The 21,809-nt window shown below is 39.7% G+C and overlaps 1 protein-coding gene across 2 annotated transcripts in view; it reads right to left on the reverse strand.

The window, feature by feature from the left end:
* Positions 1 to 4,250: 4,250 nt before the first annotated feature.
* The window catches only part of LOC111341892 (ubiquitin-protein ligase E3B), a 54,325-nt gene continuing 36,766 nt past the window's right edge, over positions 4,251 to 21,809 (reverse strand). For both annotated transcript variants that reach the window (XM_088743853.1, XM_088743854.1), the window contains 17 exons: positions 17,622 to 17,758; positions 16,922 to 17,077; positions 16,202 to 16,376; positions 14,908 to 15,029; positions 14,451 to 14,553; positions 13,717 to 13,816; positions 13,471 to 13,593; positions 13,046 to 13,123; positions 12,796 to 12,894; positions 11,872 to 11,985; positions 11,584 to 11,721; positions 10,920 to 10,985; positions 10,591 to 10,649; positions 9,890 to 10,072; positions 9,345 to 9,456; positions 8,842 to 8,934; positions 4,251 to 6,539 (listed from right to left, as the gene is read on the reverse strand). In XM_088743853.1, the coding sequence (XP_088599979.1) occupies positions 6,345 to 6,539; positions 8,842 to 8,934; positions 9,345 to 9,456; positions 9,890 to 10,072; positions 10,591 to 10,649; positions 10,920 to 10,985; positions 11,584 to 11,721; positions 11,872 to 11,985; positions 12,796 to 12,894; positions 13,046 to 13,123; positions 13,471 to 13,593; positions 13,717 to 13,816; positions 14,451 to 14,553; positions 14,908 to 15,029; positions 16,202 to 16,376; positions 16,922 to 17,077; positions 17,622 to 17,758 (2,053 nt within the window). In that variant the 3' untranslated portion in view covers positions 4,251 to 6,344. The remainder of the gene's footprint in view (positions 6,540 to 8,841; positions 8,935 to 9,344; positions 9,457 to 9,889; positions 10,073 to 10,590; positions 10,650 to 10,919; positions 10,986 to 11,583; positions 11,722 to 11,871; positions 11,986 to 12,795; positions 12,895 to 13,045; positions 13,124 to 13,470; positions 13,594 to 13,716; positions 13,817 to 14,450; positions 14,554 to 14,907; positions 15,030 to 16,201; positions 16,377 to 16,921; positions 17,078 to 17,621; positions 17,759 to 21,809) is intronic.

The following is a 21,809-nucleotide window of genomic DNA, read 5'->3' on the forward strand; positions in this document are numbered from 1 at the left end:
GAAATAATTTGGATGTACCAACAAAGTTGAAATGGTAAATTGGCCACCGTAACGATTACAAAAGCTGACGTTTCGAGCGTTAGCCCTTCGTCGGAGCGAACAGAGGAATTGTGGGTTGTGTGTGCTTTTAAAGGTAGAAAATGGAGCTACGTTATTGGTGGGAACATGGCAACGAGAAAAACAGGAACAACTTAGTGGAATGAAAAGCGTTCGTTGATCCCTGTGGGATTTAGACTGCCGGTTTGAAAGATGAGCTTTCGTTCAAGAGTTTTACGGCTTTCCGTGCTACCTAAGTGTAAAGAAAGACCGCAGATTGCCATATGTTGCTTAGAATGATTAGGTAAATTAAAGTGTCTAGCGACTGGTTTCGATGTGTCCTTGTCATTCTTTTCCACGTCGCGAAGGTGTTCTCGGAATCGGTCACCTAGTCTTCTGCCTGTTTCACCAATGTATATCTTTTTGGAATAAGTGCAAGTTATGCAATAGATTACATTGGCGGAGGTGCACGTGAAGTGATCGGTGATCTTAATGGATCGATTTGGTCCCGATATTTTATCAGTGTTGTGAATGAAAAGGACACGTTTTTCATCGTGCACGAGTGCATTTAAAAGTGCCTGGTTGGTCATCAGTCTGAAAAGAACTTCTGACCAAAACGTCAGCTTTTGTAATCGTTACGGTGGCCAATTTACCATTTCAACTTTGTTGATGCGTCCAAATTATGACTCTTTAACAATTCCGCGTTCTAGCATATCCTTGACTTGTCTATCGATCTCTTGCTTACCTTCAGGCGAAGTGCGATATGGCATTTGTTTAATTGGGGTAGCGTCATCCGTATCGATCACACGCTGTACTAACAACGTTCTACCTAACTCGGCATCAGAAAAAGCAAACACATCGCGGTATTTCTTAAATAAATCACGAAATTTAATTTTGTCATCAGCTGACAAAATACTGTCAGATAAGTCAGGCAATTGGGAATAATCACATTCTTTTGGTTGGTTGTCACTATTAAGAGAACAATGACTTTCGCGTAGCTTTCCGCTTGCATTCAACTCGGAAGTAGCTATGTTACGATCTACCTCCTCAAAATTAGCTCGACGGGTCCTACGGTAAATTTTTACTGGTTCAAAAGAAGGATTAACTAACCTCACAGGGACAGTACCATCCTCTGCAACACTAACAATCTCCGACGCTCCAAAAATCGAATCACGGTGAGATAAATCGGGCTTTGGAACAATCATGCCACCGATACCATACTTATTTGACGAGTCTTCAAGTTCTCCAGAAATCAAAATTTCTGACTGAGGTGGAATCACAAAGGTACTAGAGGCATGGACCGAAGAAATGAAGGCTTTATCAATTAAATCATCGTCGTCATCTACGCGTAGACCGTCAAAAGGAAAAGGACTGGGCTCAGAGGGAAAACTAACTAATCCATTCTCAAAATCAACTTTGAAACAAAATCGTTGAAGAAAATCTCTACCCAGTATAATATCAAAAGACAGGTCCTCTATCACACATACTTCGAAATTAAATATACGAGAATCAATAACAAATTCCATCGAAGTCTTTCCTATGGTAGTCAAAAGAGAACCATTCACTGTAGTCACATTTTCCGAGGCAGGTACGCTAAGTTTGGGGTAGGCGTAACACAAGTGTTTTCGCCACACACTAGCGCTTACTGCTGTGATAGCAGCACCTGAATCTATTAAACAATGAAAATCGTGACGGCACAAAAGAAGTAGAAATGTTATCAACTTTGTCCTCTACAGAATTACTAACGGGATTCGATATCGGCTGTACAAAATAATCCGCAGATAAAGAGGCACTACATTCTTTTTCTGCTCTAGCTCTGCTGCTAGGGTTATTTAAAGTCCTTGAGACGGACAAACTTGTTGACCCCTGTTCGCTGTTCTTTATATTACTATTAGTCAAAGGCGAGTAGTCACTACATAAAGTTTTGTTGCTATCAGTTATCTTAACACTGTGTGGTATGACCTCTGAAATAATAATATCATCATAAATTTCATCTGCTTGTTCAAAAGCTTGACTGTTTTCTTCGACAACAGCTCTAGAACTTTGAGGTTCTCCCTTTGAGACCTCACACAAACACTCAGGAGTTTTATCTTGAATAGACAAAGCAGAAAATTTCGGCGTACTGGCGCCTGAAAATAAAGTCGCGTGTCCTTTGCTAGACACCGGAGGTCGTTTAAGTACTTCCACAGTACTAGTTATGACTACTTCAAACAATTCAAGTACCTTAATAACGACAGCTAAAATGATGGACAAAATAATGACGATACTACTCTCCAAACAAGCGCCTTGTTCTTGTCTACTACTCTGAGGAGGGCGACTAGATGAATCTTCTGGCGAAGTTCGATTACTACCTTCAACAATAACATGTTGCGCTAAATTAATTCTCTCATCTACTGAAATATCGGCAGACTTGGCTTTACTAAAAGAAAGTTTATCAGCATTGCACGATCCTCCCGATAAATTCCGATCTACAAGTTTCATTAAAGGATTTTGTACAGTATTTGACGCCCCCACCACGGGTTCATTTTCTAACGAGACAGGAGCACTTTTCAGTTTCCCTGCTGCTTAGACTGCCACGCAGAAGTATTTTGACCCCTATTTTGATAATAATTTTGTCTACCACCTCCACGGCGAAAATTCCTAGGATCAGGTTTTGAGCGACAAAAATAATAAGTATGTCCCTTTCGACCACAATTATAGCAAACGGCATCGCCAAAGCGAGACCGGAAAACTCCTTGGCTGAAAAGTCTGGTTTGAGCGCTGATTATAACCACTGGGTCTAGTATTGATATTGCTTCCCATTAATTCGCGAAATTCGTCTCTACTAATTTGTTTCATCTCAGACTTGCTCATGTGAGGGTTTTGATTTGAAGCTGGACCTACAGCACTAATTGACTTATCCTTAGGGTTAATTGCTTTTGAGAGTTCTTCCAAAATTTGCGCTAATACTTTACTCGACCCTTGTAATACTTTCGCTCCGACGAAGGGCTAACGCTCGAAACGTCAGCTTTTGTAATCATTACGGTGGCTAATTTACCATTTCAACTTTGTTGATATATCCAAATTAATTCGTTACTCCCACCGACGCAGCCCCAAACAGTTTCTTTCGAAACTATCAGCCTTTATTCCCTTGTAATACTGACTCTTTTGGCTTAGCAAGTTTTCCGCCGATTCCAAATTTTCAGGTCGTTGCAAAACAACGTACTCGCGAATCTCGGGAATGAGACCCTGGACAAAATAGTGTGTCCACTCAGACCTAGGCAAAATAATTCTCGCACAATGTGTTCGGAGCCTATAGGCATAATCTGCAACGGATTCTTTCTCTAGTTGCCGTCGCTGCCCTCCTGTCTTCCGCGCCACTCACTAGCACCGGAGGCAAAATGCGTGATTAATTTCTCAGACAACTCTTCGAAAGACATCTCGTCGGCCCTCGGTAAAGTTCTAAACCAAGCGCTACCGTAGCCCTTTAAATAAAGAGGGAGCCCTAATGCTAAACTATTGCTGTCCCAACCATTTAATCTACCGGCCCTCTTATAATTCCTCACAAATTCATGAGCGTCTTCGGATTCGTCACCTCTAAAAGCTGGAAACGTAACTGACGATTTCACACCGCCGCTTCTATTTTGTGAATTAACCGAAGCTTGCATTCGTTCAACTGCTTGGCATAACTGACTAACTTGCGCTTCCATTTCTGCATAGGCTGGTACAAGAGACAACTGATTTGAGTCTAAAGAATTATGTCGATTATTAACAAACGAGTCATTACGAGCTTCGAGAGAATCTTCGCTTACATTTTCACGATCGGAAAGATTTTCTCTGGTCTCTCCGCCCTCATAAATAAGATCTTCTTCGGAGTCAGAACTTTGGCTACCGGTACAAGAAGAAACTAGAGAACATTCACTAGGCGTAGGAATCCCACTGAACGCATTTGATTGTGCGTCAGCCCTCGGCGATCTATTAGCTGATTTAAAAAGTGAACGAAAGAATGGTACTCTAGATTGCTAATCGGGTGGAGGAGGGGCTGGCGACTCATTCGAACCCGAACCCACAGCTAAATCTTCCTGGCGAACGGCCTCTTCCGCCAGGGTTCGCGCTCGCTGCCTAGTGATCAGGAGGACTATTGAAGAGATATCCCATGAGCCAAATTTCCCAAAAATGAAAGCAACGCAATCGAAAACGGTACTAATAAAGAGAAAATGTTAAAAGACACGTAATTGAAAATCCAAACCTTGAAATTGATCCTTAACAGCGATAATCAAATCAGAAGCTAACTGACCTATACACTAAATAAACTGTTACATTCTACCCTGACTAGATCGTTATAAAGACCTCGGCTATCACTCATATTTAGAAAGTAAAATTAGCTTGCAACGGAAAAGCATGCTGATAGAAGCGAAGTTCCACTCACAATTGTAGGAATTCCAAAAGCGTCCTCCCCAACTTGTAGATAACGGGTCCTCCACCAAATTTGTTGGGGGATTTTTACCTTGGCCTTTTAACGAGAAGTACTGAGACTCTGGACTCTTCTCTCTTTTTATTCTTTCCTACTACAACGTTTCGGGTATCTTCTTCTCCTACTGCTGCTGCTAGCTTTCCTTCTGCTATTTTTCTTCTACTTTTAGCAAGGAGTGGTCACGCATTAAATGCAAAAATCACAGACATGTTTGGGTTAGCTGACTGTGGGAGTTTCCATTGTGCATTCGTTGTTTTGCAAAGGGGGAAATTGGGTGGCTCGCTCCGAAGCACTTGGTGAGCACCAAGGTACCAATTAAACGCCAATCATCGAGCTGCGCACGAAAATCACGCGCACAAACAGGATCTTCAGTGTGGGTAAAACTCAAGGTCAGTTTTAACAACCCAAACATGACCACCTATGAAACTAGCCATTTCAAACCATAACAAGCAATTATTAAGTCTAACAAGGTAACAAGAAAAGTCTGTGGACTAACAATAGTTTAAGTACATACCAGAAACATAAGGTCATGGCAAAAGAACTACAAAAACAACACGTCAACACATAAAGCGAGACTTAACAAAACAAAAGGTAAACCTAAAAATACTCAAAATAGCAATCCTTCAAAATACTCTACAACATCTATATAAGGCTTTCTACCCCTCTTAGGTTTTTCTTTGAAATTTTCCTTGTCGTCCGACATTTTCATTCACGTGCGGCAGTGTTTTGACAGTTTGCATGGGTCAGTGCTCTGCTATTTGTAGTATTTTCCATGCTTCACTGGCTTACGTCTTTAAATGGCGCTTCGTGATTAGTTTTGACTGTTGTTGATTGACATTCGAAACACGATACGCATAATTAATCGGTGAGAGTTTCGAAGAATCCATGGGGTCCCTGGCAGGCCCTTCCTTTCCTCTCCCCAAGCCTCTCTCCGCTGGGCTCCCCACCCACTTCCCCCTCCCTCTAGGGCCGCTACGCAGGCTAAATAAGCAGGTTTACCTGGGACGAACTTGGCGGACTTATCCGAGGAGACCACGACGGCAACGATTCAGTGTGGAAGTAATAGGTCGACAAAAAGTGCTCTTGGTATGGCGATTTATCATTTTTTACTTTCTTTGACGTAGAAAATAAACGTCACACTGACAACTAAGTAAAGACCGATTTCAAATGCAAAAGTCCTGGAAAACTGGAATTCAGCATCTGATCAAACTAGTCGATAATTCACATATAAATATTCCTTTAAATCTGATCACTTGCCATCTTGATTCTGTGGGAGTGGGTTGGTCACTCATGAGAATTAAAGGGATGATGAGAATTTTTGGGTGTCCTGGAAAAATCGATCTGAGTCTTGGAAGTCCTTGAAAATTGTTTCTGTGAGATGGTACGAACCCTTCATATAAAGAAGAGATTGTAGCACATTCACGGCAGATCATCTTGATCGTGCTCGACAATCGACCTCAGTTCTACTTTATGTGCGGTGAGTCCTCAAGCAAATTCCTTTTTTGAGTTGTGATACTTTCGTCGGGAACAGGGATCGAAGACTTTGGTCGAAAAGGCAAAGCGGCTAAATGGAGTGCCGGTCCAGCTAACTAGGACAATTTAACATACGTCTTTCGAGTCCTTCCTTTGCAATGCGACCTATTCATCCTTATCCTCATTCTGTCTTGCCGCCACTTAGCTCAAATTTTGCTTACTGTTGTGGATAATTATCTCACTGGGTTTTCGTTTTTACCAACTGTAGCAATATTTTAAAGGTTCCTTTAAGTTAGTGGTAGCTTTACAAGGAGATAGACCTTTGAGAATGGATCCTTTTGGGCAAGAAACGAAGTGGCTATTCCTCTTTTGCTGTCATTGATTATGAAAGTTCAAATCCTGCGTTGGCCTTGATTGCATAACGGAGTTTTTCTTTGAGTGTGCTTTTCTTCCTATAGTTAGGAAGTTTGAGCAAATTAAAACAAGTGGATGAGGTGGGCAGTCTACCAACTGGATCGTGCCGCCGACCAACGCTGAAAAACCCGCGAAACACACTGCCTACAGTGTCACCTTCATCCTGAGACATAGAGGAATTGTTTTTAATAACTCTTCTAAGAGATAAATAAGCATAGAGTTTCTTTCTCCGTCCACCTTGAGTTGGCCGGATACAATTTTCTTAAGCTCCGAATCAGAGCGCTTCAAAACCAACTTCCCTATTAGCTTTCATACGATTTTGACAGGTGTTCATAAAAGGATTGATGGTTAAAACAGTGAGCGTGGCATGGAAATCGACATTAATATGCTAAAAAGCAAAGTCTTCGAAAAGCATTATTTGGGGACATTACAGGAAAGTCTCCGGTAGGCTTTCTCTCAACTTCAAGATTTTGTTTTTGTTTGTTTTGTTTTTTTGGGAGGGAAGGAGGGGAGAGTAAGACTCGCTAATGGGTTAATTTCAATCAATTCAATCTAGCCTTTTCATAATTATTACGACACGTGCCTTTTGTTTTATTAGGCAGCCGCGTCATGATACGGTTTACTGAAAGAGCTCTAATCAAGTACAAGTGAGTTGTTTTTTTTTTTTTTCGTTAAGACGAATTTTCGAATGACATTAGATTTTGTTAGACATTTAAGAATAAACACTAGCGAGAAAAACACACAACGTTTCGATGACTCCATGTCATCATTCTCAAGTGAGAAGAGAATAAAAATGAATAGTTAATTTATACCGTACGAAGGTGGCAAACGTAAAGTTTAAAATATTTAAAATATTTAAATAAATAATTGCGCGTGTTGAGTTCATAAATGTAAACTATTAAATAAATAGTTTCGCGCGTATGGAATCCGATTGTTTGTTCAAAGAGGGCTTCATCTTCTTTATGAAAAGCATTTCATGAACTAAACAGTCCAGTTTCCCGGTGCACTTTTTAAGTACGTTGAAATGCTTGGTCAGGTCGCCGATGGTTTGTAGGCCGTGGTCGTTCTTTAGATGTTTGCCGATGGCCGAATTACGGTGCTCATTAATACGTTGATGTAAATGCCGGCTGGTGTACCCGACACATCAACGTATTAATGAGCACCGTAATTCGGCCATCGGCAAACATCTAAAGAACGACCACGGCCTACAAACCATCGGCGACCTGACCAAGCATTTCAACGTACTTAAAAAGTGCACCGGGAAACTGGACTGTTTAGTTCATGAAATGCTTTTCATAAAGAAGATGAAGCCCTCTTTGAACAAACAATCGGATTCCATACGCGCGAAACTATTTATTTAATAGTTTACATTTATGAACTCAACACGCGCAATTATTTATTTAAATATTTTAAATATTTTAAACTTTACGTTTGCCACCTTCGTACGGTATAAATTAACTATTCATTTTTATTCTCTTCTCACTTGAGAATGATGACATGGAGTCATCGAAACGTTGTGTGTTTTTCTCGCTAGTGTTTATTCTTAAAAGACGAATTTTCAATATATTAAAACTATTGTACCAATTTTGAAAAGAGTTCTTCGTACTGACGAGGAAAAACATAGCGAATTGAGAGTACTTTTTATCATTATCTTTCTCGGATGCTGATTCAAACTCCCAAATAACAATCTGTTGGGATTAGCATATTGATGGCGTTACCAGGCCAGCTATTTCTGTTGAGTAACAAGCAAGCTTCATTCGAGGTTAGAATAAATCCTACCTGTACTGCACTTTCTATCTAACTCAACACCGTCGCTTCAATGGGATCAGGCTCACACCTTTTTGTTCATAGTTTAGGTTTTGAGCACCGATTCCAGCAAATTTAATTGCCAGCGAAAATCAGGAGTAAACTTCACCATCAATAATTCAGGGCTCGACACTAACGGTAGCCAACTAGCCACGGACCAGTAGAATTTCAGTTTTAGCTAGCGGTTTTCGATTTCCACTAGCCAGTTTGGCTAGTAAGCAAACTGAAATTGTTATAAAATCTAAGTTGTCACCAGCCACTTGGCTAGAAGGTTGAAAAGTTGGTGTCGAGCCCTGAATATGGGCGTGGACACTCTTAACGACTTTTTCATGCCTATCCGCTCCCTTTTTCTCTGTCCGAAGCCAAACATCCCTGTTGTCTGTTGAGAAGCCATGCGACCAAAACAAGCCAGCCTTAATGGTCAACTTTACTGGCGATTTGCAGCGATGGGTGTAACAAAATTCCATAAAAACTCTTCTGGTGTGCAACCAGAAGAGTTAGTCAGGAAAATTAAAACAAAAAACAAAAAGAAACTGGCATGCCAGGGAAGTCACTACACTGAGCAAACCGTCACGTGTGTCATCGGAAGATCTTGAGTGATTTTGTTTAGCGACTGCGAAGTAACATGTGAATCACGCTTTCATTAAATAATCACTCACCTCGTCATCATTACACTCCACGCATCGAACAGAAAACGGAGGCTCAAGATGAGCAAATCCCAACAACGGAGGTTTCGAGCAACTCGTAACGAACTGCGGTTAGACAAGGAGAAGTTTGTAAGCTGGAACAATTGACCACAACACACACGGCGTCCTTGCGAAAAAACAACAATTGCGCAAAAACTAGGGGAATTAGCGAAATGTTTAGTTCACTAATTGACGTCCAAGTCAAAGGAGTGGTAAGGCCATTGTTCATAAGTTTACCTAGCCTGCGAGTCATTTCTTGAAGCTAAGGTTATAATAACAGGCAAAGGGGATAACAAAACAGAGGTCATGGATGTTAAAAGGTAATGAAAATTAAAATTAAAATAACAGGGATAAACAATTTCTTTCAACATCGAATAAAAACTGAAAAAAAAATTATATTAAACCTAAACTAAACTTAATAGGCGCACTTCTTGCTTTAGTGAGGATTAGGACGAGTAAACTATAAACAACCCTACCTTAAGAAATCTAGATTTTTCGTCCTCGGAAAAGTCTTTTTCCAGTACATCCCACAACCAATTGACTACTCTGTGATTGTTATGATAACCACCGTAATATCTTGTGTGACGTCTGCGAATTTAGAAGGCAACAAATACAAACTTTCCTAGCGGAGTTACACTATGGGTTGATGTGGGTTGGATAAGACAACACTCAGTCAAGGACAACTCACCAATCGTGATAACATGATATTATTTTGCTAGTATTAAAAAGAAAAAAAGCAAAAAAAAAAAATAAAAAATAGAGGTGAAAAACCTTGGCCTAAATTTAACCTTAGCAGTAGTCTCTCAAAAAGTTAACGACAGAACTTCCCAGGGTCCATTATAATGGTTCATAATCTGCGGCCGAAGATGAAAAGAGAGGTTTCTTTTTTTAACTAAAATATGATTCCTGTAGAGTAGGTAAATAAGATTTTGTTTGCCTAAATTAAAACTTAACTTCACTGTGACTTCAAACTTCATCCTAACGTTTTACTGTCAGTTTTAATTATTACGATTTACAATACCTCAAGTCACTCAGATCCATGGCAGCATTGTCACCGGAAATGAGTCTCTGGAGTTCAGGACCGGAAAACATCTGCAACCAATCATGTCGCACGATAGACTTAAACCCCCGTATGAAGGCAAGTGTTTGTTCCCGGATTTGAACACACATGCGATAGTGCGCCATCAAGTGAACATAACTTATCCTGTATGGAAATAAAGAGAACATTTTAGGTCAAGTTCAAAAACATCAAGTGTTTCTTCGGATTGAATAACAGCGAATGTTTTTTTGGCGCCCATTTTGGATCGATATCATCCTGAATCGCGGAGAGAGCTGCCAAAATCACTGGCCTGAAATGATGACCCTTTTCCAGAATGACGAACAAAATTTTACATCTTACATGAGCATATATCGTTCTAGGCATATGTGAGCATAATCCAATCTCGAGGTACTGAAAATTGTTAGTCAATAAATCTCAAATGACAGTCTGAAATTGATCATGTGCCCCACAAAAACATATACATGTTTCCAATCTGGAAAGGGTCCTACTAAACAGTTGATTACAATCTACAACTTTCCTCGCGTTCTTTTAATGCAAACTGACTTTTGTTGCAACTTTAAGCAAAAAAATTTTGCTTCGAGCGTTCAAAACATTATTCGTAACCGTTGTAACGTTGATCATACTCAAACGAGTAAATTAATAGAATGCAGAACTCCACTCACTTATTATCATTTGTGACTTGCATAACATTTCCGCCTGGCATGAGCTGATGAGTGACCACCTGAACATAAGCCAAAAATCAACAACTCCGATTAAAAGGCAACGGCAAAAGGGAGACCTTGGACTGTAGATTCGTCTTCTAACGTATGTTCTGTTCTTGTTTCGGAAGACTGGTAGTGAGTCCGTGAGAGGATTCACCATAGAATTTTAATAGGAACTCGGAAAAGTGCTATAGCTTCGTGATCAAAATGGCTGAATACCACATTTGGCTTGGCCAGAAAAAAAAAAGGGCTAGTTCCAGGCCAAGCAAACACAAGGAGTTAGATCCTACCTTGCCAAGAACATCTTCGTTGAAGGAAAATGACAGTTCGAGATCTCGAACGTCGCCATCATAATGCTGAAAATAAAGGAAGAATGTCACATAACTAACTGCTTCTTATGTGCGTGACACAGAACATACTACTGGTTGCCGTAATACTAGTTAACGAATCGTGTCCTCTTTGTCCATTCTTCAAGTCATTTTATTTAGTTCTTTAGTGCCAATATCTTACCCATACCAAAAAATTTGGATTCCATGACATAGAACGCTATCGATGGTAAGCAGTGGGAAATGGAATGCGTCTGGTCAACAAAATAGAGAAAGGGAAGACAAGCTCACTAGTGAAGTGGAGTTCTGACCTCATTTACTCTCACATTTTTAGATTGGTGTTATCAGCCACCATCTCCATGCATTTTTCTACCCCACGATGACATCGTAACAGAGAAAGACCGGACCGCAACACCTGTAAATGTTTGCCCTATTCGTTACCAGCAAGGGTACAATTTGTTGATTGTCAGTACGGAACATCGTCCTCAGTTATTTTTCAAACCCCAAATGCTGGTCCCGTCGGGGTTTCAAATGCTCTCCCATTTGAGCTGCACAAAGCGGCAGTAACTTGATTTATCTCTTATAAAACAAGTAAATTTGAAATAAAACGTTCACTGAAGAAGCAAACCTTGATGAAGCATAAACTTTTGTATAGTGACTGATCAAGGGAAGGAAGTTCGTCTATTGAACTGTACAAACTGCTGTGCTGTCGACTAAGAATGTGGTTGAGGAAAAACGATGCAAATGGTACTTCGACGACCATACCCTAAATAGAATTAAGTCAGTTATAAAGTCATACGTATACGAAAACAAAGACTTAATAACTGAAAGTTTCCAGAATCATTTGCTTAGTGTTGGTGGTACCGGAAATGGTTATGGTAATAACTAAGGCGGACTAAATAAATACTCAACTTACTTCGTATAGAGCTTTGCCCAGCACTTTACCCAAGAACTCAAACAATTTTAAATGGTTGTTGTGAATAAAAGACGTGCTCGACGGAAATAATCGCTCTTCCTCGCCGCTTGTCATCTAGAAGTAAAGGACATTATCGCTCGATTCACCAGCATTCAAGTAAGAGTTCTAACTTATTGCTGTTCGATGTTCAATTCCAAGTAAGAGAATCAACGTAATATCAGTACGCCGTTTACCACAGTAATCTATTTTTTCAACCTCAGTTCCTATCTCTTTTTAACCCTTTAACTCCCAGAATTGATTAACACGTAACGTCTCCCTATAACATCCTTACTTTGTCCAGCAAACAATTAATGAGAATACTCAAAGTTTCCATCTTGATCTAACACCAATTTCTCCTAACTAATTTATAAGGAATGCAGCAGCTAGAGGAGAAAATTAACAATTAGGTCTTGGGAGTTAAAGGACCAGGAATGTGTTAAAACTATCACGTGAAACAACAAGAGGCCTGTACGTGGGCACTCTAGAAGAGAGGTACGCCTTTAGAGCGCCTCTTGATTCGCGGTGGCTAATATTCTTGGTCTATGTAACTAGAATGGAGACCTTTGTGGCATAAAATTGATAAATGAACATTGCACAGGAGTAGGAAGGGGCAAAAATCAAGAAATTTTGATTTAAATTTTGCTTACTCCTTGTGTACAATTGCATTGTACATTGCTTAAATGCCAAAGGGCATGATAGACAGGGAGTGAGAGGGTTAATAAATGATCTTCCCTTTTATCACTTTGCTTTAACTCAGAATTTCCACCCCTTTTCCTGTGATATCAAAGTTATTTATCAACACAATCAAACTCGAACAATGACACATATTTAAACGTAAACTTCTGGAAATACGGTCACATAAATTAGCCAAAGAACTCTCCTAACCTTAAATAAACCAAGTGATGGATCAAATCCTTTCTTTACCACCTCCTCCAGGAACTCTTTAAACACGCCATCTTGGTCGATACCAGCCTCGGAGAGACCCTACATGTAACAAAAAAAAAGTAATTCAACAGTTTAAATTATGAGGCGAGCATTTAAGAGTAGTGCTGCCTAATGGGCAAACCAATAACCTTGTGTCATTCCTGATTTTTTAAGGTCTTTCTGATTCTCTTTTCCGTCCAAAGACACTCACCTGCTCGTTAATAAACCTGACACGGATGATTCCTTTGAATGACCGAGTTGGGAGTAAGGCCAGCTGTTCATAGCCATCCTAGTCAGTTCAAGAGACAAAAATCGTCAAATGTCACAAAACCTATCGATTCAAATTTATAAACTGGACAAATGATTAAATTTAACTTTACAACTGAATCGGCCGTTTTTCGTTTTCTCCATATGGTGTCTTCCTTTACAGCTCTTTTTCTTTTAACGGAACATCTATTCAAAACTTCCGGTTAGGTATTTGTTGCCCCAAATCATGAAATACTCAACTCTTACAAAATTAAAGAAACTTTCTGTAAAACAATGAATTTTTTAAGGTTTACCACTTCTTCCGACCAGCTTAAAACATTAGTATTGTTTCGCTAGGAGTTCCTGCAAGCTATATAAAACGTCTTTCACCTCCAACAATCTCGCTCGGTGAACTGTAATCAGCGTCCCTTGAGGAAAAAAGTCATCTGATGGACGAGTGATACCAAGCTCCTCTTTGTCTTGGGTGACCAACTTCCTAAACAGTTGTACCCTCTGCAAAATATTAAACAGCACAAGCTGAAAAGATTTGAGTTGCAGTGAACCTTTAAAGCAGCTCTTTCCACTGTGAGAGTAAAAGTTAAAAGAAAGGAATACATTACAAATAGGTCAGCATACTTGTCTGTGAGGTAGAACATGTGGTATTTTCTGAATCACCATCAGGGCGCCTTCCTTCCGCTTTTCAAGTTCTGATACAAATATACTCGTCTTAATGCACCTGTGGTGTAAAAGGAGGGCAAGCAAACAAATACAAATAGATGGAAACGAAGACAACACAATAAGGATTGCGTCCACGATAGTTTTGTATTTGTAAAAAATGCAATAAACCTTAACGCCGCAATCTGGATGTTGCGATTTTTTCGTCAACTAATTTGGAGACGTTCTTTTCTCTCAAAAATGATACATTTGTCTCGATAATGGTCTTTCAAATACTGAAAAAAGTCAAGCGGGAGGAGGCGTTATTGTAGGCAGCATGGCTGAGAAGTTTGGGAGCTCGACTTGTATTCTAGAGGTTCCGAAGTCCTCTGCCTTCTTACTTGCTGGATATGTTCCAAGATGTTACAAGACATAGGATATTGCTCCAAGTGTAACTCTTTGACGGTACACTGTAAAAGTATGTTTCAATTTTACCTTTAATCGGCCCTTAACATCCCAGTGGGAGAATGGCCTGTATCTGAAAGTCAGATATATAAATTGGGCCAAGCCTTAAAGCGAGCTCGGAATTTTTTTCCTCGCACATCCGATTACTGAGTCTAAGCCCCGATGGACAGGGCCCACGAACATACAATACATTGACTGCACATGGTGAGATCGAGTTCTTTGGAAAAAAAAAAAAAGTATCAAATACTAACCTAACAAGCCACTGATCTTGAGAGGTGAAAGGACGTCTGCAATCTCTGTCATACAGTATCATCAGCAACGTATGGGCTGAGTTTAACATCGGCATCCGTGATTCTAAAAAATTCCAGGAAAGTAGGCTCTTGGTGACAAATACCTCATCATCAGTCATGAACAAAAACAGAGGACGAATTCTAGAGCTAATACTAAAGAGCAGTACTTACATTTACGACAAGAACTCTGAGCTAATTGCAGAAAAAAAAGGCTGTTATGAAAGCCCCTTCTAGAAATGGTTTTAACTGCACCAAATGGCAAAGAACAGCAATTCTCCGCGTCATGTCATATTCTCCGATTGGTGATGTTATTTTCAATTTGAAAAACGATGTCCCACCGTGTTTTGCGTAATGTAGAGGGAGGGGGCTAGCAGAAGAAAGAAACTCATTTATCGTGAGCTAAGAAACATGAACATACCCTCCACCATCTCGTTCCACAACATTTTGAAGACCAAGTTATTTAGGAAGGCAGATATTCTGTTCAGCTCGTCTAAACGGAACGGTTTTTGTATCTCGTACATTTCGGAGTCATCAACAATGCTAAAGTGAAAAAGAACCATTATATAAAGCTTAGTATAGACATCAAATAAAGATACTGTATCAAAGCAACTTCGCCATTTATCACACAGTAAAATTGTTAGGAGACAATATTATGGCCCGTTTAGGAACACTTTCGATTGTTTCACCTCAAATCTTATATTTCCGTACATAGTAAAAAAAAATAAAAAAACCAGGAACAGGTACAAGGTTTCTTAGGACGCCTGAGACGCCAATCGAGCCGGCTGAGCAACAAAATTAAGTTTACTTCAAAGTTGTTCACTGTGTTGGGGATAAAATAGTAAAAGTAATAGCAACGTAGCGGTTACAGTTGTCTGTACAAGTATCACAAGACGGGCAAGAAAGTAAACCAATTTTTAATTAATTTTTCAAAACTAAACTAGTGAGCAGCACTTTTGCGAACAGTAGTTGTAAAACTTCTTTATTCTCTGACGCGTTTCGTCTTACTGCCGTAGACTTCTTCATGGAGTTTTACAAGGATCACTGAACACCTGTATTTATAAGCCAAAGTTAGCGACTATTACGGGGGCCAATGACCATAGAGGCCTGGCCGGACTTACGAACAGGAACAGGCGAAGTTGTGAAATTTAAAACGTGTTAAGTAAGGTGACAAAAATACTTTGGGGGGCTACGGTCCCAAAATCGACGCGTCGGAGAATAAAGAAGTTTTACCACTACTGTTCACAGAAGTGCTGCTCCCTAGTTTAGTTTTAAAAAATTGTAGTTGCTAACTCAGAGCTAAGGATTACGATTATACCACAAAATTTGCCTATTCATACCAGCATAAGCCTATCTGACGTCCTATCCAAGAGGAGCCTTCTTTTGGAAAAATCGTAACATCAAGAAGGCAATCTTGATGACATAACTGAATCGAAATACAAGGGTCTTGAGTGATATCTTCCCAGTCGAGTTTGAATATAGCCTTCTGTACTGAAAAAGTGCGAGACATTGGAATTTCTGATATTTTTCTCGCGTGAAGAGCCAAGTATACGACTAGACAAAAATTTTATATAAGGACTACAGAGGGAAGTTTTACGACAGTTTTTGCATACCACTTCTTTAAAATATTTGGGCTTGCACTAGGATTCGGAGGATGGGAACGAGATATATCTTGTTCAAACCAGTTGAAATTCAATACGATGAATTTTACTCACGGCAACAAGTGACTGCAACAGTCACAGAAAAGCACAAAAGCGGCCTGAAGATCACAGCTGTTAAACAGGCCTGTCTTTTCAAGACTCCACAAGTGAGATTCCACGCTGTCATTTTGGCAAAAAGAATCAAAAAACTTCCAAAGATGGACTACAAATCCCTCTTGGTAACTCAACCCTACAAAAATAAAAAAAATGGGAATCCTCTTACTACTTACCTTGTAAAAACTGTTTTTAACCCCTAGGATCTAAAGAAGTATGGCAACACTCCGACCCTAAAAATTCAGTTTAAACCTAGAATATCATGCAAGTGCAGTTTACCATGTAGAACTTTAAAACAATCATACTTCTTCGGATATATTTCATGGTTTCAGACAAGAAATTTTACGCACCTAGCAAATACCAGAAACTTTCTCTGACTGACACCTACAGTCTTACCTTGATGTAGCAGAGAAATAGAAAAAAATACTGTTCGCAACAAATGAAAATGTTGTCACACACATTTGGTGAAAGTGGACAGAACACCAAAAAGTAAAATTGAATCTTTCCCTTTTCTCTAACAAGCGCTCTTCGCTCTGTCAAATAGAAGACGAGATGGCCTGGGAAAGTGTAGTTTATTTATTGGCTAATTAACAACGACTACTTAGCAAAGCACAGCTCACTGAAGATGCTGCAACCATCAGCAAATCAAGAAATGTAAGCAACTCAGTCGTAGCTACAAACCTGTTAAAATATCCAGCTTGATCTGAGAGAAAGTACACAGTACACTTTGATACATGACACAAGATTTCAGAATCACTTCAACCTGTGGACTGGATAAACTAGACTGAGCAGATCTAGAGCGACCTCTGCCGATACGAGACCATGGTTTCCAAATACCTGTGGTATAACAAGGATGAAACATCAAAAATACTGAATAAAGCTACAACTGTCAGACGTTTCCATAGTCAACCTCGACAGCCTCCTGTAACTTGTTGATGACTGCGTTCCACAAATAATCCTCAAAGCTTTTCACGAAGTGAAGAGGGTTTAAGTTTGGGTTAAAGAAAACCTTATTTCTTTCCTTTTCTCTTACGGGTCAAGACCTATTTTGCAAGAATCGGGTTAACAATTATGTACAGTGAACCATTAGAAGATGATGGTAGGCAAGTGATAAAGTACTTCCAGTAAGACCATTGCTTCTTGGCCCTGTTTTAGACCATAAATGTCAATCTTTTCTAATTCTGCTGCTACACTTGATGTTTCCTCGAACACCCCTTTTATGAAAAAATTGTGTGTATTACACAACGAGAGGCACAGCTACCGTCTGAACAAAGAACGGGGAACTTCCTCTTCCAAATCCCAACGGTAGCTCTAGCTACGTTTTTAACTTCTTGACATTACAACTATTTTAAACGGAGAAAATTTAATCTTATCACCTGACCTTTGTCATCCTTGCTCTTTCCTTCACTGCTTTCACCTTCCCCGATGACTAAAAGATCCTCAAATAACAGATTTACAACTTTCTGTCTCCACAGGGACTGAAGCTGCTTTCTTATATGAGGAATTGAAATGTTCAGCCTATGGACACAAGAAGGTGTCAGCTTGAGTTTCAACAAACTAATTGTCTCATGACAAGAGTGTTGTTACTTCCTTTTTCCATCTCCTAATACCCTTCTTTATTATCAAACTACACTTCGTAGAGTACAAATAACGCCATAGACGAGCACAAATACCACGCGGTATTTGTACTCTAGAGTACCGGTCAGGTTTTCTCACATCGTGCAAGCGAAGAGTTGAATTGTAGTCACGAAAAAACAATGGCGGACAATTTGAATCATATTCCGACGACGAAGAGTCAGAATGGCTGGCAAATATACATCCAAGTCTATTAGATGAATCGAACGAAGTAAAACAGCTAGACGACCTGGAAATTTCTTCATTTATTGAAGAAAATAGAAACAGCAACACGACAACGCGCCAATTCCGTTCCGCTTCGCATACTTCTGTCACGCACTCCCCGTAAATAAATATCCGCGAGATTCGCCCGCACTGAAATAACAGTTTGGCGTGCTGGATAATAAACAACTTATTAGACGTTTTGTTGTGTAGTATCGCTGAGTATTTTTACTCGTTATTTGTATTTTGACTCGCCCTACGGGCTCGTACGGCACAACTCGTTTAAATACTCAGCGATACTATACAACAAAACGTCTAATAAGATATATGTATTTGACAATAGTTTGATTGAAAAGTTATGGAGCCATTTATACTCAGGGGTAGAATGAGAATAAGAGGGTTTAAAGTGCACCTAAACCCCAAATTTTTTTTTCGCTTAACGAAATAAGCGTACTTTTTGGAGTATTTCTGTGCAAAAAATTGGCTCACGACCGAGTTTAAAGAGGAATGGTTCTAGCGGGTAATGTGACGTCAAATCGAGAACACGAAAGTTTACATTTCGCACATTTTCACCTGTTTGGGAAAGTTGTAGTCGGTATTGTCTGAAAATATGCCGACTAAGTGTGTTGTAGGAGGATGTAGCCATGTGCGAAATTTGCAAGAGGGTATCGCGCTTCATACATTCCTCACACAACACACCTTGTCGGCATATTTCGGACAAAATAATTTGGATATATCAACAAAGTTGAAATGGTAAATTGGCCACCGTAACGATTACAAAAGCTGACGTTTCGAGCGTTAGCCCTTCGTCGGAGCGAATATTTCGGACAATATCGACGACAACCTTCCCAAACAAGTGAAAATGTGTGAAATGCAGACTTTGTGTTCTCGATTTGACGTCACATACCCGCTAAAACCATTCCTCTTTAAACTCGGTCGTGAGCCAAGATGGCGGCCGATTTTCCGTACTTTGACTGGGCACAGAAAATTGAAGATTTGAACAAGTAAAAAATTTTTGCACAGAAATACTCCAAAAAGTACGCTTGTTTCGTTAAGCGAAAAAAAAATTGGGGTTTAGGTGCACTTTATAAATAGAAATAAATAAATGACAAATTATATAGCGCCCTATCCAAAAGCTCTAAGGCGCTTCACAATCAAGGTAAAAAGTAAAATAATAATCAAACATAATCATTCATTAAAATAACCCCTAAAAAGATAAGTTTTAAGATTATGCTTAAAAGTGTTAAGATCTATACTACATTTTAAGGTTTCAGGAATGTCATTCCATAGCTTAGGTGCAGAGACAGAAAAGGCGCGATCGCCATAAGATTTCAACTTGGAGCGAGGAATCACTAACAAGTTCTCACTCGATGATCGCACAGACCTAGTAGGCTTATAAGTTTCTAACAAGTCACTGATATAACTTGGGGATAAATTATTTAAAGCTTTAAAAGTAAAAAATAAAATTTTAAAAATAATCCTCTGCTCCACGGGGAGCCAGTGCAGTTCCCTCAGTAAAAGAGTAACGTTAAGTACGTGATCATGCTTGCGACCACACAAGATCAGCCGTGCCGCACAATTCTGGGCTAATTGCAATCTATGAACTAAATGTTTCGGAGGACCATATAACAGAGAATTACAGTTGTCTAATCTGCCTATAACGAAGGCGTGTACTAACGCCTTAGTACTACTAACTGACACAAACTTTCTAATCCGAGAAATATTCAGTCCGGATGTGAAAAAATGCAGATTTACAAATAGCCGAAACTTGACGTTCCCCATTTAACTTATTGTCAAAGATTACACCTATGTTCCTGGTATAGTTCGAAGGCTGTATAACAGATCCATCAGTCGCTGTAAAAGAAGGAAGCTGAGAAGCAGACAGATTGCCCGATCCGATGACCAAAAGCTCATTCTTATCACCGTTAAGTTTTAGTTTGTTCAATGACATCCACGTTCCAAGATCTTGTAGGCAGGCTTCGATTCTCGTAGTAGTAACTGATGAAACCGAGTCAAGCGAAAAATAAACTTGGTAGTCATCCGCGTAAAAATGGAAGTTCATACCAGGTCTTCTTATAATGTCGCCGAGAGGAGATGTATACAGTAAATACAAAATCGGACCGTAGAACAGATCCCTAGGGAACTCCAAACATCAGATCAGAGTGAGAGGAATTTGATCCATTTATGCTAACAAATTGACCTCGGTCGGTGAGATAAGACTTAAACCAAGCAAGAACCTTGCCTTTGATACCAAACCGAGTATTAAGTCTGTGAAGTAATATACCATGGTCGACCGTGTCAAATGCCGTAGATAGATCGAGCAGTAATAAAACAACAGTACAATCACGATCCACAGTACGTAAGATGTCGTCATGAACTCTCAGAAGGGCAGTCTCAGTACTATGCAATTTCTTGTAAGTAGATTGTAATTTCTCATCAAGGTTGTTGTCATCAATGTACTGCACAAGTTGTACCGCAACCGATTTCTCAATCAATTTAGAGACGAACGGAAAGTTAGAGACAGGACGCGGAAAGTTCTTAAATCATGATCTTCAGTATCTAAATTAGACTTCTTTAACAATGGAATAATCAAGGCAGTTTTGAGTGAGCTTGGTATAAGAGCCTCGTCTAAGGAACGATTTACAATATCAGTTGTCACTGGCAGCAACCTTGGTAAACATTTAGTTAGCACAGAAGCTGGTAGTGGATCGAGAGCACAAGTTGAACTTTTCAGCTATAGCCATATCAGAACCCACAGAAGGATATAGCGTACTATCGGTTTCCTGTATAACAAATTTTTAACTGCTTGAAATAATATTTTCTGGTCTCCGTGGTTGCTTTCAATTATAGATGAAAAGTGGTTCTCTTTTGCATAACGAATCAAGTCATTCACCTCGCGACAATGTTCGGTGTACAATAGATGATTAGCTTCGGTGTTATGCGCGCGCCACCATCTTTCCAGTTTTATTCTCTTTCTCTTTGCAAATTTAATTTCATCAGTAAACCATGGCGCATAAGGGCGAAGAGTAACAGACCTACGAATGATTGGGGCATGATTGTCGATTATAGATTGAAGAGTGGAGTTGAATTAATCAATAGCTAATGGATGGTCATCATTTAGAGGTGATCTAATTAGCGCGGAGTCTTCCAGGTCAGAGGAGAACTTATCCATGTCAGTGGCACGTAAACGTCGAAAAGATAACATTTGATCTTGAGCGACAGGTTGACAAAAATCTAGATTACACCGGATCATAAAATGATCAGAAAGTGCAGGATCAAAGACAGAGAAATTCTCGATGAAAGATTGTTCCTCTCTAGTGATAACGAGGTCAAGGGTATGGCTATTGTTATGTGTAGAATCATTTACATGCTGGCGAAGATTAAATGAATGAAGAAGGCCAGTAAATCGCCGACCAGCACTATTTTGAGAATCAACATGAAAGTTGAAGTCACCAACAATCAGCAAATGGCCTGATGTCGTTACTATATGGGCAAGATAGCCGGCAAACTCATCAAAAAACAGTGACACATCGGATGAAGGAGGACGGTACCAGACAGTTAAACGGACAAAACACTTTGTAGCCCTGAGTTCCAGCTCAAGATGTTCGAAAGAGCAATAGGACTCATGTGCTTGAATTTTGGCCTGATATTATTCTTGAGAACAATGCCAACCCCGCCACCAGCAGTACGTAATTGAGGGACATGGTGGAAAACATATCCGTCAGGACAAATG

This window comes from Stylophora pistillata, chromosome 13, assembly GCF_964205215.1.
Source record: "Stylophora pistillata chromosome 13, jaStyPist1.2, whole genome shotgun sequence".
Taxonomy (NCBI): domain Eukaryota; kingdom Metazoa; phylum Cnidaria; class Anthozoa; order Scleractinia; family Pocilloporidae; genus Stylophora; species Stylophora pistillata.